The sequence below is a fragment of the Halichoerus grypus genome, chromosome 5 (genome assembly GCF_964656455.1).
Source record: "Halichoerus grypus chromosome 5, mHalGry1.hap1.1, whole genome shotgun sequence".
In the NCBI taxonomy this organism is placed as follows: Eukaryota; Metazoa; Chordata; class Mammalia; order Carnivora; family Phocidae; genus Halichoerus; species Halichoerus grypus.
In genome coordinates, this window is record NC_135716.1 from 84,665,879 (window position 1) to 84,684,840 (window position 18,962).

At 49.9% G+C, this 18,962-nt stretch overlaps 1 protein-coding gene across 4 annotated transcripts; it reads right to left on the reverse strand.

The window, feature by feature from the left end:
• RIIAD1 (regulatory subunit of type II PKA R-subunit domain containing 1) lies at nt 1-17,213 on the reverse strand. 4 transcript variants are annotated; one of them, XM_078072443.1, is made up of 6 exons: nt 15,754-17,213; nt 15,180-15,256; nt 13,668-13,770; nt 9,904-9,950; nt 8,689-8,816; nt 1-518 (listed from the first exon to the last, which is right to left on the reverse strand). In XM_078072443.1, exons 1-3 carry the CDS (start codon nt 15,835-15,837, stop codon nt 13,695-13,697), a joined length of 237 nt encoding a protein of 78 aa, XP_077928569.1. In that variant the 5' UTR covers nt 15,838-17,213; the 3' UTR covers nt 1-518; nt 8,689-8,816; nt 9,904-9,950; nt 13,668-13,694. The 4 variants fall into 4 exon arrangements, with proteins under 4 accessions (XP_077928569.1, XP_077928568.1, XP_035974658.1 ...); XM_036118765.2 differs by lacking the exons at nt 1-518; nt 13,668-13,770 and adding an exon at nt 7,949-8,069 and having other exon boundaries at nt 15,754-16,133; XM_078072442.1 differs by lacking the exons at nt 8,689-8,816; nt 13,668-13,770.
• Nucleotides 17,214-18,962: the final 1,749 nt, after the last annotated feature.

The following is an 18,962-nucleotide window of genomic DNA, read 5'->3' on the forward strand; positions in this document are numbered from 1 at the left end:
AGTCTTGGCACCAATTCTTGCCAGGTTGAGTTCCAACATTCTTTGAGATGGAAATCTGAGTGAAGGTTTATGAAGGTGTATGTCAGGACCAACACACCTGGGAGAGCAAGAAACCACAGCACCGGACAGAGGACTCTGGCGCTGTGTGACCCTTCACAGTTGTTCCCCACAGAGGCTAGGGAATCAGACCTCTCTACTCCCACACTGATCAATGGTTACTGGCTGTCTCAGGAGAGGGCATGAACTTCGATGATTTTTCAGTGGTCGAGAGGGGTCTCAGCTGAGAACCGTCAGCCACCAACATTCCCAGCAGTGTGGGCAGGAGAGAGAGCTCAGGGGTGCGCGCTTCAGTCCTGACGAGGGGTATCGGGATGACACACCATGGCATCCACCACAGCACCTTTAAATATGAGGAGTGGGGTGCCTAAGACAGCTATAGACAATGTCTCTTCTCTCCTACATGGTTCGGTGTAGGTGGGTCTCACGGTCTGTTGTTTTACTATTGGAAGGGTCTTCAGCTGAGGGAAAAAAATCAGAAAGGGGCATATTACAAACACCACTATGACCTATTGAATACCTGTGAGCAAGAATACACTGGGCAGCCTGCCTTCCTCAAGGGAAGGACTACCTTTCCTTACACTCAGTAGATGTTCCCATAGCATCTCGTTCAAGATGACGTACAGAACAGTGAATTCATGAAACTCATGGAGCTGGAAATGACCTTGAGTGAGATATAGTTAGCATTCACATGTTAGTTGAATGAATGACTCAATTTTGTCCTCACCTGCAGCTAGAAGGCTAGGTTAACTACCTAGAGGTAGAATACTTCCATGTTCCTGAACTATTACCTAGCCACATTTTGTTCTCCACGCTAAATAACTCTGGGTATTTTTTTTTCTAGCATGAAATACTGGAATCACATTAGACTGGAAATCAGGAGAGTGCCAGCCCCTTGACCACTCTGTCATCTGTGGGCAAGTTTCTTCACCTATCACTAAGATTGGACTTGGTGATCTAAGGCAATTTCCACTTGGAAAAATTCTACGATTCAATCCTGTTTGGCATTTGGTTTTCTTTAGTCATAAAGTGTGGAAATGAAACACAGTAATTGATTTAGCCTCCCTCTTCCCATCAGATTTTGTTTTCAGGTACTTGTTAATTGGACAATGAAGTGCCCCTACAGCTACCAGAACACACCTGGCATTTTGTTCTCCCAGGCCCCAGAGATTCTCTCATCACTGTAATTCTCTGAGGAATCTGTGCTGTCACTTCTCCACCCTCATGACCAAAGAATAGGGTACTTGGTGAAGTCCTGCTTCTGAAAGACCTCAGATTCCAGTCCACCTGGGGCCTGCGACAGATGGGGTCAGAAGTGTGACTACTGGGGCACCTGGATGGCTCAGTCTGCTAGGCGTCTGCCTTCGGCTCAGGTCATGATCTCGGGGTCCTGGGATCGAGCCCCGCATCGGGCTCCCTGCTCAGCGGGAAGTCTGCTCCTCCCTCTGCCACTGCGGATCTGCCTTCTTGTGCTTACTCTTTCTGTCAGATAAAATCTTAAAAAAAAAAAGTGTGACTACTGAAACACTTGGGTTGAGCCCTGCAGAAGTTTTCTTGAGAAAGTTCTAAGTCTTCAGTCTCATGCGAAATAGCCCTAAATTCTAACATGTCAACTTGCATTTAATTTTAGTTTACTTCCTCTTCTCACCAGGATGCCCACACCTGTGACCTCTCCTCAGTGACTGCTCCTGGCTCTGGGGAAATAATGCACTGAGTTCTGCTACTTCACTGAAATAGTAGCTGCTATCTATGAAGGCCTACCATGGGCCAGACACGGATATGGATGTCTGGGTGTGTAATGCCAAGCCTCGCAGCAAAATGCACAAGGGACACGTTATCCCCCTTTAGAGATGAAGACACTCAGCCACCCAAGGGAACAACAGGGATGGTTTAAGAGCACTGAAAATTTGTTTTTTTTCAACAAGCATTTAGGGAGAGGTAGTCGTATGCAAGGTACATTTGGTTCCTTTGGACTGAAGCTGAATTTTCCCAAGGATGGCCATATGCACATGCCAACCTGCTCCCAGGAAGATGTTTTAACACATCGAATGTTAGCATTCATAGAGTTTGGTCATGTCAATGATGTTCGAATGTAACATCTAGTAGCACACCCCTCTTTTCATAGATGTGAAAAGCGAGGCCCTAACAAACTGTATTAAACACAGAGATAAAAGTGAGGGAAGATTTCAGGAAGAACTTTCCTTGGAGGAAACGAGAATCGCCCCTCAGAGTTGACAATGGGGAGACATCGTATCAGACAGGGGCCTACAGTCCTGGTCCATCTGTTAGCATTCTGCTCCCACACTGGGAGACATTGCCTGGCCACCTCCTTTGCACACCCATCACTCCTTGCATGTTTCTCTTACTTCACCTTTGAAACTGTATTATAATTATCTATGTATTTGTCTTCAGTCATTAGGCTGTGAGTTCCTTGAGGAAAGAGAATCTTATTCCCAAAACCTTGTACCCTGGGTACATAATGTACCATAATATTTGTTGAATAAGTGAGTGGGCAAGTAAGTGAATGAGTGAACAAATGAATAAATGAATAATCAACCTTGCAAGGTTTCTTTTTTCCCTCACTTTGAAGAAGGAAACATCTAGTGAGCTCATGGAGCAGGGCTGCCAGAGACAAGGCCCTGGATGTTGTAACTTCTAAAGAAATTTCCTTCTACAAGAATCTGTGAATCTGTGACTCTTCCCGCCTTCCTAAGCCCTGTTTCTCTTCTCCTGCTGACGGTTTCACTCGGGCCTAAACAGGCGGCCTCCAGGGGTGTCTTCCCCTCAGCAGCCATGCCCAGGAGAGGGCAGTAGAGGCCCGTCTGGCTAGAAGGAGAGCGCCTCGCTATCTAAACGCTGCCCTTTTTCCTCGCCACCCTGCGCTATGGGGACGGGGGCGGCCTACCGCAGGCCTGGGAGAGCCACTGCCCCAACTGTGAGGAGGAGCGGCTGACACAGGTCACCACAGGTCACGCGGTGGCACAGTTAGGCCTGCCTTTTAGTCCCCATTACCTCCAATATCGGGTCCTATCTGTGCAACATTTCCAAGAAGCTCCTACCATTTTTAGCCTGAAAGTAAAACAGATCTCAAGAGATGAAAAATGCCAGATCCCTGCATGCTCAAGCATCTCCTTACAAAAGCCCATCCTTGACCCAGCTTCCTCTTCTGACTACTGCCCTTCCCCCGTCTCCTCTCACCACCATGCTCCTAGAAAGGCATGTGCATCCACACCCACATCCCCATCTCACAAAGGCCAGGAAGACCACTCAGTCCAACTCCCACCCACCCCACCGCAGCGATTCATACTAATTTCACCCACACCCCAATTACAAACCCAGCAGACACCTTTGGGTCTAAATCCATCTCCCCATTTACCCTGCCCCCATCTACTTCCCTTCTGTGTTAGTGAATGATCCCATCATGGGTCCCTTTGCCCATGCAAGAAACCTAAAACTCATTGGAGAATCTGTACCCGCCCTTATAACTCTAACCCACTCAAACCACAATGCTGCCTGCTCTTCTCCTAAATACGAGACTCCATCTCCTGTTCCCATGCCCCTGCACAGATCGGGGCCTGGGCGCCACAGCTCAGCCTTCACTCAGCAAGTGCACTCTGGGCAGCTGTGGGTGCCAGGCCCCCAGTGACCAACACGGCTGACCAGGCCAGCTCTCGACACAACTCACATAGTCCAGACCACAGACAGTCACAGGAAAATAAGCAAACAAGATCACATCAGACAGCAACAGGTATTGTGAAGACAGAGTGATAGGAGAGAAGATGGCGGGGGTGGGGGTGGGGTTAAATTAAATATTAAAAATGTCTGGATCCCTAGGAAAGGACTCCGAGAAAGTGACAAGAAGCTCTCTAGGGCACTGTTGGCTGACTAAATCCTCAACTTCCCAGCCTCCCTTAAAGGGGGCCATGTACACAGGTCTGGCCAATGAGATGTTAGTGGGAGTTGACAGAGGTGGAAGGGGTGTACTGGGGAAGACCTGCTTTCCAGAAAATCGCTGGTACAGTCCCTGCCTGCTCGTCCTTCGACCATGAGGGAGAAGGAGGAAACTGCAGAGGCAGGCCCTAAACCAACACTCCAGACTTGCTGTGTGAGAAAAGAAAGGCTTGCTCCCTTAGCAGAGGCTTCCTTTCAGACCAGAGCATCCCAGCTGGGCCCCCAGCCCTGTGAGACCTGGGGAAGAACAATCCAGGCAGAGTTCAAAGGCCCTAACTCCGGAACTCAGGTGGCAGGTCCGAGGGAGGGAGAGAAGACCTGTGTGTCTGGAACACAGGCAGGTGGGAGGCAGGGGGCAGAAGAAGTCTGAGGGATGGAGGGGGTCTTGCAAAGCTCCGAGGCCCCTGGAAGGCCATTTGGATTTAAGTGCCTGGAAGACCATGGAAGGGTTTTAGGCAGGAGAGTGACATACTCTGATTTAGGTTTCTTTCTTTTTAAAGATTTATTTACTTGAGAGAGCACAAGGGGGCGTGCAAGTGGGCGGCGGGGGGGGGGGGGGCAGAAGGAGAGAATCTTCCATCAGACTCCCTGCCGAGCATGGAGCCCCACACAGACACAGCCCATCCCAGGACCCATAAGATCACGACCTGAGCCGAAACCCAGAGTTGGACACTCAACTGACTGAACCACCCAGGTGCCCCATGGTTTAGGTTTCTTAAAGGGTCATTCTAGCCGGGACAGGGAGAAGGAACCAGCGAGGGCAGATACTGCTTTGGGGCTGACCCAACAGCAAATCCCATTTTTTTCCGGACACCGTCTTCTCTAGAAGCTCGAGTTAAATTTCCCCTTGCCCGTCTCCGGAGCACTTGGGTGGACCACAGGACCCTGGTCTGGCCTGTGAGACGTGGGTGGAAAGGACATGCAGGGAAACTTTGCTTTCCTGACAAGAAGGGACGGGCTCAGCTGGTGTGGCTCTGCTGTCTTCTCCCTGCTGGAGAACAGAAGCAGCCCCTCGCAACAGTGGGGCCACAGGCTAAAGCCGGCCAAGTGGAAGGGATGGAAGCCTGGTCTGGGGCCTGTGGACACCACTGAACCTTTGAGTCTTGCCTACAGCCGGACATTCTATTGGGAGAGAAAAATAAGCCTCCATCTGCACCAGCCGCTGTAAACTGGGTTTTCTGCTGCGTGCGGGGCGGGCTCTCAGCTGACAGTGGGCAGGAGTCCCCCAGGCCCGCTGAGCCCTGAGTGAGGAGGGGCCGCGGTGAGAGGCGGTGGCGGCTGGGATGACAGGTCTTTCCACTTCTAGTCAGCTTCCTCTAGTTTGTCTTCCACACTCTGGCACTTTCTAAATGCAAATCTCTTCATGAACTCCTCTTGGCTTAAAATGTTTTGCTGGCTCTCCATTGCCTAGATGATAAAGATCAGCCTCCTCTGCCTCGAGTGCGATGCTCCTTGTGATGGGTCCCAGCTTCCTGTCTGGTCTCTTTTCCCTACATCGCACCCACCTCCAGTCAGACTCCCTTGTGACCACTGCCCACGTACCAGGCACTGTCCCTTCCTTATTCCTAACCCAGCAGCCCTAAGTGTTGCTAATTACACGTCTTGGTTTATAGATGAAAAACCTAACTTCAAGAAAGTTAAGTGGCTTGGCCAAGGCCACACATCTAGTAAGTGGTGGGTCGGGATTAAACTCTGGTGTGCTTTCAAAACAAATTAGAGATGTATTTTTCTCACTTGTCAAGAAGTCTGAAGGCAAGCATTTGCTGGGTTGTTCAAGTGCTCAAAGATGCCACCAGGACCTCGGTCTTCTGATCTTTGCTCTCTGCCACTTTGGAGAACTGGCTCGGGCACCCTCCTACTTGTCACTTCACGGCTTTACCATGGCCACTCGGCTCTAGACATCACATCCAGGCTCAAAACAGTAAGAAATGTGGGAAAAAGGAAGGCTACACCGACTTAATCTGTCATCCCATGCGCCCCCCCACCATTCTTGTTAAGAAAGCCAAAGCTTTCCTAGAAACCTGCAGCACACTTTTACCCTCGCTGCCCCTCGCTGCAAGGCAGGCTGGGAAACCAGGGACCGTGGTTACTGTGGTTGGCTTAGAATAAATACCATCTACCACTTGGGGCTGAGTCCATGGCTGCCCTCAACAAAGCTGGTGTTCAGTCAGCAAGGAAGAAAGGGGTAAGGGGGATGAGCAGGTGACACACAGGGTCTGCTACCACCACCCTGCTCAGCAAAATGGAGGCGCCTGGCTCCCCCAGGCCGCTCTCCACATCTTCCTGGCAGAGCCTTTCCCACCTATCATCACATGCCAGTTTCCCTGAGGCCTCCCTCACTCCTGCAAGTAGACCGGGTATTCTTTCTTCCTCCTTCTCTATATGTACCTACATCCATCACAGCTGTGTGACTTTATAGTCTTTATAGCAGCTGATATAACATGATTGCTCACTCAATTACACAAGCATTCATTCTCTCCACAGATGCTTACTGAGCACTTACTATATGCCACACACAGGGCCAGCAGTCAGGAATGCAATGGTGAACAAGTCCGGTTTGTAGATTTGGTCCCTGCTCTGATGGCGCTTTCAGTCTACATGGTGAGCTATCTGGACAGTTCAAGTTTGGGGAGAAAAGCTACACATCTCCTCCCAGACTATCAAGCACCACGTGGCACGATGACCTCCCTCCCCACCTTACTCTCTGACCCTGGCACTCGATGTCACACAGAACAGAGGCACTAGGACCACATGCCAAATGCATTCTTTCCTTGGCTTTGAAATATATATTCTAATCGAAATGCATTTCTTTTTTCTGCCAGGAAACCCCCCGAGAGCGAACCAGTGTCCTCCTGCGGTATCCCATCATGCAGCCAAGCATCTGAAAAACACTTGGCCCCCTCCCCACCTTACTGCAGGCCTCTCTTCCCAGGAGAGCTTTCAAGAGAGTCTAATTTAACACTTTACAGCAGAGGTCCTTAGTACATGTGAGTTTTCTGCTGAAGGCTTCATCTGGGTTTTCTAAGCAGGGGTACCTCACTGTCAGGGCCGTGGCCGCTGAAGTGGGATTCTGAAAGCACTTGAAAGAACTCTTAGGGTTCCTGCTGCAGAGCTTCTTATGCATCGCTTTTCTAGTCCTCTCCATGCCCGGCTTTGTTGCCCTTCCGCCATGGAGGGGCTGGTAGCCAGGAACACGACGGACAGAGACAAGGGAAAGAGAGAAAACGCAGCCCCTGCTTTGGGCTAGGCCTCTGTTGCCATAGTGGCATGGACCTGAGACACCCAGGTGAGAGGCCCTTCATACCGTGGGTTGTGGGTTGTGGAAGCCAGAGAGGTGGGGCATAAACATGGAAGACATCCATGCCTTCCGGGCCTGGAAAGGATGTCAAAAGGCCAACTGACCCCCTCCCCTGCCTGTTAGCTGAAAACCAAATGGATGGGCGGCTTACTGCCTAAAACCCTCAAGAACAAAGTCCACCACCTCTGAGTCACCTGTTATTCTTATTTCACAAGATGCAGGACCCTGAATGGGTTTTCTTTGTCCAATCTCATTTTCTCGCTGTCCTTCCAGCCCCGTTATTATTGCTGGTAGAGAAAAGTTAAACCACCACTGGTACATGCCATACGGTAACCCGGGAGGGAAGATTGGGGCGGGGGGGAGCCGTGCTAAAGCATGGACTTGGCTTGAGGGCCACCTCGATCAGCTGTGGTCCTCACAGGGTCCCCACCCCTGTTCTTTTGTCCAGCCTTGGCTGTGGGAGCAAGCAGCCTGGAGGGGCAGGGAGCACACAGTGTGAGTCACGTGGGAGCAGCCGCCCACCTAGCTGAGGCCCACGGGCTGCCACAGAGACAGCCCTGCTGCCTAGCAGGTCAAAGGGGTGTGGGGGGCAACAGCCCTCCCTGCAGGGTGGCTTCCTCCTTTGGAGTGAAACACGGCAGAGAGAGTGGAAAGGTCTGCTTTTAATGAATAGCTTTAAAAGCCTTTGCAACAGTGGACACGGCCCAAGGCAGCTCGGAACCCCACCCTGAGGGCAACAGGGCTCCCCTGCTTCCAGGTGACCCTGCAAAATACAAATGGCGCTGTGACATCAGGTACGTGGCTTTTTCCCACCTCACATGAAAAAAATCCCAACCTGCAAAATCCTTTCAGAAATCATCCTGCCTGAAAAATGGGAGATGGCCCTCATGGCAGAGCCTGGTCTGAAGAGGACGGGGAGCAGGAAAGTCCCTCGTCCAAGATGCCACGAGGGAAACTGTTCCCGCCCCTTCCAGAAGCAACGGAAACCCCCTGCTCCCAGCACTGGGGACAGAAGGAAAAGGCCATCTGCAGGAGCACTCGATATTTTGCAGACTGACAGCGGGGTCTGGATACTAGCGGGTCCCACCCCCCGTCTCCCCGCCACTCTTCACTCCCACACGATTCCGCTTCCACTCTCCGACTCCGTTTCACTAGGCTCAGGAGACAGATGTCTCTTCCTGCCATGGACATGCCAGACAAACCCGGGGCCGCTCTTCACAGCCCCTAATTCCCCAAAATAGTGTCAAGAAAACGAAACACTTTTGCATGAAACTTCTCTGCAGCTTCTCCCTTTGGTTTCTTTCACACCCTGGGCCAAGAAGCTGGTGCTTATTTTGACAAGAGTAAAGAAGCCTCTGTCTGTAAGTGAGGTTAACACCCACCCTGAGGCTGGATTCTTTCTGGTCTCTCTCAACAGCTGAGCATCATGATTCTGCTAATTAAGCCGCTTTCTTCTCCTTAATTAGCTGCATGTGAATCTTGTTGGGAAGTCTTGGATCCGTGAAATAGTCTGGGATAAGAATCGAAAAGAAGAAATTATCTAAACCCAAGGGGAAGACGCGGGGAGGGAGGCCGCTTACTCCGCTCAAAAGCGAGGATGGCTCGGCCTCAGCAGGGCTGTTCCTGGCGGCCCTGCCTTCCGACGTCATAGAAGCCACAGCAGATCCCGTGGTCACCGTCCCCGCCCGGAGTCCTGAGCCGGCCAGCTCCCGTGCCCCCAGGAGGGGCTGACACAGGATGGCTCCTGACCCTTCCACACTGCCCTGCGGGTCATCAGCTTGCTGACACATGGGGAGCCATCAGAGGGCTGAGGGATCTCTGGGTTTTCTGCTCCCAGCCCATCCCGAGGCCCAAATAAATGCCAAGTGTTATTCTTGTCTCAGCTCAGCTTGCCAGCTCGTCTCTGAGATATCACGCCCTCTCCTCTCTGAGAATATCCTCTCAGAGGAGAGCCAGGCTCTCACACGATGACGACAGAGGAGGGTTTTTATACACCCAGCATAACGTGAATCAGAGGCAGCATCTGCTGCGGCGGCAAAGACGCACTAGACTCCGTTTGAAACCGTGTGAGGCCATCAAACTCCCTGGACTAACAGGCGACCAGGAAGCCTGCCCCACCCCGAGCCCTTCCCTCTAAATACCGTTGACCTCAAGCCAGCTGGGGCAGTGGAGCCCATTAGGATCACCGGGGGACCTTTACAACCGGGAGGCGGGGCCCCACCCTGGGCTAATTAAATACCAACCTCTGGGGGTGGGCCCGGGCCTCAGCATTTCTTAAAAGCTCTCCAGGTGATTCTAATGTGCAGCCAGGGTGGAGGACCCCGCTTTAGGATTCCCAGGGTAAGAGCTGCCAGTATGTTCCTTTGGGAGTGTCAAAATTCTTAATCTTCACCACAAGGAAGCTCTGCCTCATTTCTTATCTGTCCTCATTTTGAGGAAATGACAATGGATGAAAGAGCCTTCTGAAAAAAGCTCCCCGGGGGGACATCAAGTGAAGAAGTACCCCAGACTCTGCAGGGCTTGTCCGAGTCTAAATTTGCAATAATACTCCTTGGGCTGGTTTCCCAAAGACCCAAAACAGACATTGCCTTACTCACCTGCGGCAAATTCTTGGATGTTGTCTGGTCTTTTCAGAAACATTTCTCTGGAAAACATGAAGGGATAAGGGCAGGAGTAAAGCAGGCTTGAAGGCAGGCTCCGCTCAGCCTCGGCTGCAGGTCCCACCTTTCAGGGAGCAGAGTGACCCGAGCACCCCCGTCTGGGAGTCAATGAGCCAGAGGACTCCTGACAAAGACCCTTCCATTCATGATTTTCCTTCGGGTCAGGCTCTGAGGCAAGGAGCAAAACATTCTAAATGGCACTAAGCTCACTTCACAAGACAGCTGTGCCCTAGCCAGGCAAAGCTTGTCATTCATTCAACAAACATTTTCACAGAACCAGAGCCCAAGCCAGGGAAAGGTGGTGAAGACGAAAGACACGCTGCCTAGTCCTTGAGGGGCTCACGTGTGGTGGGACATATATGCAACCCCACAGGCTGGTGACTACGTTTAACCGGGAGTACCCACAGGGGTGGGGGGATGATGCAATCCACAGAGCGGAGAGGCCGGACTGCGGGTCTCACGGTGGGTCTCGCGGCGGACACTGACTGACAAAGCCTGCAGCGGCGGGGCTGCTGGGGCGGGGAACATGCCTTATCTAGCCTAGAGTTTTATGGTTCATAAAGAATGTTCACAAATATTATCCCACTTTACAACAACCCTGTGAAACAGCAATGACCGTGCCCCATTTTACATATGAAGAAATCAAACCTTCAAAAGGTTAATCATTTGCCCAAGTTCACCAAGCGAGTAAACAAAGGGCACAGAGCCCAGGTCTTGCAGTTCCAAGGCCAGTGCTCTCTACACCACATCCTACTGGCTGTGGCTGCCCGGCCCACCAGCCTAGAAAAAGGCGTCGCCTGCCCAGAAAGCCCCTGCCTCCCAAGCTTTAAGAATTTGGCTTCCCTTCTCCTTGAATTCCATTTGACAATTATTGAGCACAAATTCTATGTAAGTAACTGTATGAGATATGAGGGGTTGCTTTTTTTTTTTAAAAAAAGAGAAAATACAGCACCACCTCAAAGAAATTAGTCAAGTAAAAGAGAACGGGTAAGTTCCCAAATGTCCAAAAGGCCAAGCACCCTGCAGGAAGTGCTATAAGAGGGTGTTAATAGTGTGCTGTGTCCAGGCACCTGGTGGCTCAGTTGGTTAAGTGTCTGCCTTCGGCTGAGGTCATGATCTCAGGGTCCTGGGATCGAGCCCCGCGTTGGGCTCCCTGCTCAGCGGGGAGTCTGCTTCTCCCTTTCCCTCTGCCCCTCTCCCCCAACTCATTCTCTCTCTCTCTCTCTCAAATAAATAAATAAAATGTTTTAAAACAAAACTAAACCTTGAAAAAAAATAGTGTGCTGGGGACAGCGAGAAAGGTTACTGAGAGCGGGGCCCCAGAAATCCTCACAGAGCAGCTGGTATTTCCACAGACAGGACAAGGGCATCCCAGACAGGGAAGCAGCAAGAGTAAAGCCCCAGAAATGAAAGAGTCCATGTCCTCCTCAAGAGTAGGAACTGGAGTATCCACCTTTGTAGACCCAGGGTCCAGAAGAGTCAGGCCCCCCCCCGGGAGTGTCAGGCCCCCCCGGGAGTGTCAGTGGGAAGGTCAGTGGAATGATCAGAGGTTCCATCTGGCTGGGATGGCGGGCAGGCGCAGAGAGTAGTCGGGAGCAAAGGGGCCCTATTATGCAGAGCCTGGAAGGCCAGGGAGAGACATTTATATTCAATTCAAAAGACAAGGGGAGGGGCGCCTGGGTGGCTCAGTAGGCTGGGCGTCTGCCTTCGGCTCAGATCCTGATCCCAGGGTCCTGGGATCGAGTCCCCCGTCAGGTTCCCTGCTCAGCAGAGAGCTTGCTTCTCCCTCTCCCTCTGCCTGCCTCTCTGCCTACTTGTGCTCTCTGTCAAATAAATAAAAATAAAATCTTAAAAAAAAAAGACAAGGGGAATGGGTGCATAAAGCTCAGACAGCAGAACACACCCAACAGTGAGAATGGAGGATCTATGAGAAACAGTTGAGCGACAGAAGTCAGGCACAACGGAGCACGTACTGTGGAATTGCACTTACAGAAAGTACAGAAAGGCGAAACAAATCTGTGCTGTGAGCAGTCAGGATACGGGCTGCCTTCAGGGGGAAGTGCTTGGAAGGGTCTCAGCAGGTCTGAGGTGCTAGTCAGATTCTATTTCTTGATCTGGCCCCTAGTACCATGTATACTCTCATGTTGCGAAAGTTCACCCAGTTTAGGATATGCCACTTTTCATTATATTTCAACAGAATGTTAAAAAGCTGGAGGGGGGGGGACAATGTTGTGGAGCCACTGCAGATTTTTCCGGCCAAGGAGTGACATAATCAGTTCCAAATTTTGGGAAGATTCATCTGCCTGGCTACTTACAAAAATATCTAATAAAGCCTTTCTACAGTTTCACACTTTGCTATCACATCTCCGGCCTAAAACCCTAGACCTCCGGGGTCTAAAATAAGTTAGATCGCTATTCTTTCTATCCTTCAGGTCCAAAATTCAAGGTGTTAAGAGTTCCATACACTGTATATACAAGTACACCCTGGAGAGCTGTGACTGAATCACTGTAAGTCATCACGATCTGGAAAACCCAAGTGGTAGCTCGCTTCCCAACAAAAACACTTTGGAGCTTCTCATGGGTTGGAGTGAGTCCAGAGCAGAGACCTGCAAAAGACGTGAGGGCAGGTATGCCGCCCAGGATTCTGTCCCCTCTTCTCCCTTCCTCTTTTCCCAAGGGGAAAACCATCTGAAGTATCCAGTACAGATGAGGGGCTGAATCTGGTTCATCCCGGTATCTTCCAAAGGAAGTAACAGTAACACCAAAAACAACAAAAGCAAACCCTCAAACTTTAAACACTTCTTCTCCCCCTCCCACCCCCACCTCAGAAAGAGAAAGGCCTAAAAGGGGCCAGGAGCATTTCCTGTAGGGAGCTTCAGGGCCAGCAAAGGGAAGAGCCTAGTGGCCTACCTGGCCCGGGAGGTGGGGATGATAAGGAAGTGAAGGGGCCGTTCTCGCGGCAGCCAGGCACAGACACCCAGTTCCTCCTGGAAACTTCCTGGACAGAGAAGCTGGGCCACCCCTGATATGTGACTAAAAACACCACCCTCTTCATTCACCACCACCTCCCCCCACCACCCATTCCTTGTGTTTGTGAACAAGGCAAATGGTGATTTAATTCAGGCTTTTAACATCTACCCCCAACCTCCCTGCTGGAATCATTCCTAACTTGGACTGCAAGCTCCCCAGGATAGGAATGAGGTCAACCTTTATTTCCCTTTAGAAGAAGAAGCGCAAGGGATGCCGTGGCTCAGTCGGTTAAGCGTCTGCTTAACATGACCGTCCCATGTCAGGCTCCCTGCTCAGTGGGGAGCCTGCTTCTCCCTCTGCCTCTCCCCCCTGCTTGTGCTATCTCTCTCTCTGTCTGTCTGACAAATAAATAAATAAAATCTTTAAAAAAAAAAAAAAGGAATAAGAAAAAGAAGTGTAAAAAATGATGGCCTGATCCCCAGGACTGACATTGACAGAAAACCCCTAAACTATCTTTTGCCGAAGCCTTACCTCTGGGCCAAATAAAACCAACCTTCACAGGGAAGTTTCTATTTTCCCTTTCTCCATCCCCTATCTGCTCTGTGAGAATCTGCTGCCACTGGAGAAATGACTAGGATATGAAGAACAGTGAGACCCAGGAAAGACGAAAGAGCCTGGAAAAAAAGACACTGCTCCAGGTCTACTTTTGAGAAGACAAAGAAGAGCCCCACCTCTGGCTCACCAGCTCCTGTGAGCTTTCAACCCAGCACAGTGGAAATACCAGAGGTTTGGATCCTGCTTCCGCATCTTGGGGAAGGAACCTCACCTCTCCAGCTGTAAAACGGAAGTGATGATAAGCTATGTTTTGCAGTTGCTGGGAGGGTCACACAAGTACCAAGATGTCACACAGTGTGCAGGCACCGGGGACACAAATACGGCTGCACCAGCTTGGGGTTCTGGTCCAGGGACAGACAAAGTGCACATTCCAATTCAGGGGGCGCCTGGGTGGCTCAGTCGTTAGGCGTCTGCCTTTGGCTCGGGTCATGGTCCCGGGGTCCTGGGATCGAGCCCCGCATCAGGCTCCTCACTCTGTGGGAGGCCTGCTTCTCCCTCTCCCACTCCCCCTGCTTGTGTTCCCTCTCTCGCTGTCTCTCTCTCTGTCAAATGAATAAATAAAAAAAAATCTTAAAAAAAAAAAAATTCCAGGGGCGCCTGGGTGGCTCAGTTGGTTAAGCGACTGCCTTCAGCTCAGGTCATGATCCTGGAGTCCCAGGATCGAGTCCCGCATCGGGCTCCCTGCTCGGCGGGGAGTCTGCTTCTCCCTCTGCCCTCTTCCCTCTCATGCTCTCTGTCTCTCATTCTCTCTCTCTCAAATAAATAAATAAAATCTTTAAAAAAAAAAAAAAAATTCCAATTCAGCGTGATAAAGGCTAACCTGGGAAACCAACACAGTGCCTAGAAATGGAAGCCATTATTATTATTTAAACCTTGCCTATTTGTCTGTAGCCAAAGAGTATTTGAGATAGCTCTATTGTTTTCATCAGTTGTTGCCCCAAGATTTTTTTTTTTTTTTGGACAGTTCTTTGCCTTTCATCCCATTAGGAGAATTTTCCATTCAAACAACAAATGCCAACCTGAAGGGCAATGTAGGGGAAAGAAAAACAGTGCTCCAGGATATGGTGGAAAATAGTCTCTTCCCCAAGACTTACAGGGGAATGGCTTCCAACCACTGGAGTCTTTCCACAACAAGGCTCTCAGGGAGGGAAGGGCCAGACATCTGAATTTTTTTTAAGTTCTAGTGATCTTGTTAAGCTCCTCTGATGGAGAAATAGTGCTCTACACCCAATGGCTGCCTGTTGAGTTTCTCAATGCCAAATTACCTCTTCCAAGTGTCAGAAGATATATATTTATCCTTACAGCTAAAATGACTGAATATTAATATTTTTGAGAATTCAGAGATAACTTAAGAAAACCTCTAGAGATAACTCAAGAACACCCTGGGTGCCACAAATCTGAGAGAAAAAACTCAATCTTAAAATATTGTCTTACATACGTAAAAAAAATATGTGTATGTATGTAATTTTAATTTAATTTATTTAGTTTAACATATATGTATGTATATGTATTATTTTATTTTTTTCCTACCTCTCTGACCCTAAAGGCAGCAGTCAACTCATCTCTGCCAACCAAGATTTGGTATTATTTCCCACTAGCTGTCAAGGCCGGTTGGGAAAACCACCTACCTGAAGAAACCACTTATGAGCAACTCCACTTCTTTGTGGGTCCTCAGGTATTTTTCGTTAGCAATCCGAGTCTGAATCTAGGAGGATAAGAGCAAAAGGTCACGCTCCATGAGGAGGCAGATTTCAGGGTTCAAGCCCTGGGCGTGTGAAGGCCTTGGGGAAACTAGGTGTGCATTTGACCTGGGTCTTTTCCCGGGATGTTTGAAATTTTAAGCCGCCTGTTTTATTAATGACCAACACCTCCTGCGCTGTCAGGCTCAGGGGCCATAGCTAAGGTCGGGTCTCCACCGTCCGGAAGTTCTTGTCTGTATCTAAGTTACTGTCTCCGGCAGTAATTTCGGTCCATTTCACTGGCCAGATCCCTGCGCTCGTTCTTCCTGCACTTCCAGGCGCCTGTCGGGCTCCGTCCCGGGTCCCAGAAGCCCAGGGTTCCGCCTGGCGTCTCCCCCAGCCTTCCGCCAGTTCATCTGAGAATAGGCTCCCGCGCCCCTCCTCCCGGACCTCCTCCGGGTCTGCAGCCCTTGTCCTAGGGGAGCTGCACTTCGATGGAGGCGGGAGTTCGGGGCGCACCCACCTTGAAGTTGCGAAGCTGCTCCTGCTGCGCGGGGCTCAGCGCCCCGGGGTCCGGCCCCAGAAGCCCGCCCTGCAGCGTCGCCATCTTGTCCAGGTCGTCAAGGCGACGGACCACGCGGGCGGAGAGGCCCCGCCCCGCCCCCCAAGTCCGGCCCTCATCAGCACGCGGGGTGGGGCTGGGGGAAGGAATATGGGGGCCACTCTGAAACCTAGTGGGAGGGTCTTCCCCTCTAATTTCCCGGCTTGGTTGTATGTGGAATGAGCCCCTCTTCTTGACTCCACCCAACCTCAAATAGTTTTTTTTTCCTTGGCTCTAGAGCAAAACTGGAAAAGGGATTCCTAAGTCAGAGTCTCCCAGAATCTGGTTCCTGACCCTCTCCCTTGTTTGGCAGCTCTTGAAACCTAGTAGTAGAGAGAGAATTCAAGCTTCTTCACCTTTAGCCGGCCCCAAAGCCAAACCCCTCCATCAGTCCTGTAGACACACTTAACACTTAACAACATGAAAGCATCCCATAGGATGGAGTGAATGGAGTGCTGCAAAGGAAGGGACATTCTCACACTAAAGATACTGGAAAGGACCTGGGGGACATCCTGCCAGAGGTTTCCCCTCTTGGACTGACTTTTTTTTTTTTTTTTTAAGATTTTATTTATTTGACAGAGAGAGACACAGCGAGAGAGGGAACACAAGCAGGGGGAGTGGGAGAGGGAGAAGCAGGCTTCCCGCAGAGCAGGGAGCCCGATGCGGGGCTCGATCCCAGGACCCTGGGATCATGACCTGAGCCGAAGGCAGACGCTTAACGACTGAGCCACCCAGGAGCCCCTTGGACTGACTTTCTTGTGTAGATGAAGTTGCTCCTCATAAATTCTAAATCATCTCTCCCACTCCCAATTGAACAGAGGAGGGGAAAGGCAGTTGGTCTTCAAGGTGTATTCTTTTAGTATCTAATTAAGAAAGGAAAGTGAAACATAAAGCCAAAGAGCTGAAAATAGACCTGGAAAGGGCAGGAGCCTGTCTGTCCCTACACACCATACACATGGTGCTGAGTTTCTACACCCCCAGAGATCATGCCCAGCAGAGGCCTCCTGGGGAACAGAGAAAAGACCTCAGAAGAGAGGCTGGTCTTTCAGATTGGTGAACAACTGCCCAAGGAGAAATAAGCCCAACATTTAGACCATGGCCTTGGAGGGGGTCTCTCAGCGGTCCACCTCTATCCTTCTCAGCAAAGACTGAGGAGAAGAAGTGAAAATGTTGGCAGTTCCCAAGCCAGGAAAAAAACACGGAAGATAGATGAGGTAGTGAGCTACAGGCCTCTTCCCAGGAATCTCATCCAGGTTAGTAATCATTGCGTTTGTTTGTCTGGTTTTTAGGAGAAAGGGTTAGTAGAGAGGTAGATAAGCTGCCATCTGTCACAAGTGGTTTTTTCAGGCAGGAGCAGAGGTTAATCACAGGTGATAGTTCCTATTGGCCAAGACCTGTTTCTTCCCACCCTGCCCCCCCCCAGAGAAGCTGGCAGGGGAACCCCTTAAGCTGCACTACCTAATATGGTCACCACGAGCCACCTGTGGCTATTGAGCACTAGAATGTTGCTGTAAGTGTCAGATGTGCTATTAAGTGCAAAATACACATTGGATTTTGAACATGTTGTTTTAAAAAAATAAAGTGTCTTATTGATAATCTTTATATTGATGACATGTTGGATATTTTGGATATATCATATAAACACATTGAATAATATTTGGGATATATCGGTTAAATAAAATCTATTATTAAAAGTAATTTCACTTGTTTCTTTAACTTTTTTAATGTGGCTGCTAGAAATTTAAATTATGTAGATGGCTTGCCTTATATTAAACAGTGCTGGACTGGACTGGCAAATCTACACACACGCACACACACATGCGTAAGTATGTAAAATTTTCTCCATCTTCCCACCCTGTGCATAAAATAAGTAATTTCCTCCTTCTGCTAGTCTGTGGTCTTCTTGTACTTTGAGACTCAATCAAGCCTTTCTTGACTGAGCACTTCCCATGGCCCAAATGCCACTATGTGTAAATAAGAGATGCTACTTCTACTGACTTTGGTTTTCTTACAGCACCTTGGTCCTCACTATCGCACATGGTGTTGGCCTGTCTTACCTCTCCATTTGAGGTAGAAGCCACTTTAGGGAAGGAAGATCATATAAGAGATTCTTTGTACAGTGTCATGGTTTCTGCTGCACATGGCTTCACTCTGCTTTCAGTTGGTGAGGCTAGCAAGTATTTGGTGACTAGCCACTCTGCCCACATATACCACCACTACATTTTGCCCTTTCTGAAATATATCCCAATTATTCATTTTCTAAGAATCTAAAATCAGGAGTAGAGCTCTCCCTTTATAAAGTCAATAATCTTTTTATGTAGGGCAGCTAAGCATTGAGTGCAGAAGAATAAGAAAGAGGGAGAGCTTGGGGATGGTGGAAAGAGAAAAGACCTTGGAAGAAGTAAGGTTTGGAAGCTTCATTTCCTCCTGGAGAGCAACACCCCAGAATGGGCCTCTGAGTCGTAGGGTTAACCCCCCAGAGTTACCTCACAGGACAGAGATGTGCCCACAGTCACCCAGCAAGGATGGCCCAATGCAAGCTCCCACCTCTTCTCCCCTTAACCCTGCCTCTCCTTTCAGATGGAAACCTTCCATCTGGGGACCACAAACCAAGCAAATGGTTGGAGGCATTTTGCTGCCTGCAGCTGTCTCCCCAATTGCTGACTGGGAGGAGGAGTAAGGGGAGTTCATTATAATTCATTTTTGTGAATGTTCAATATTTCAATTAATGTGATTAGCCCCAAGCCTGAATGAGCAGCAGGGCGGCAGATCTGCTGACAAGACACAGAGTAACAAGATCAACAGGGCCGTGGGGTCTTCCTAGGCTCCATCCTCAGAGGGTGTGATCTGTTTAGCATCTCCATAAATACTGAGATCTGATTAAGAGGCAAGGCAGGGAGCAGTGAGGGTGGAGTTGGGAGTGGAAAGTTACTTTCCAGATGTGCTTGCACTCTTGGTTCCCTGGCACTGCCATCCCGTGTTCTGACCACCCAGTACTGGGTGCTCTACCATCTCCCCTCCGTGCCCATCTTAGGGCCCCAAATGGGAGGGCCTGGGCATCCATATGATGAAGTGTAATCATATTTACACACACACACACACACACACACAAACCCAAGCTAAGGAAGGAT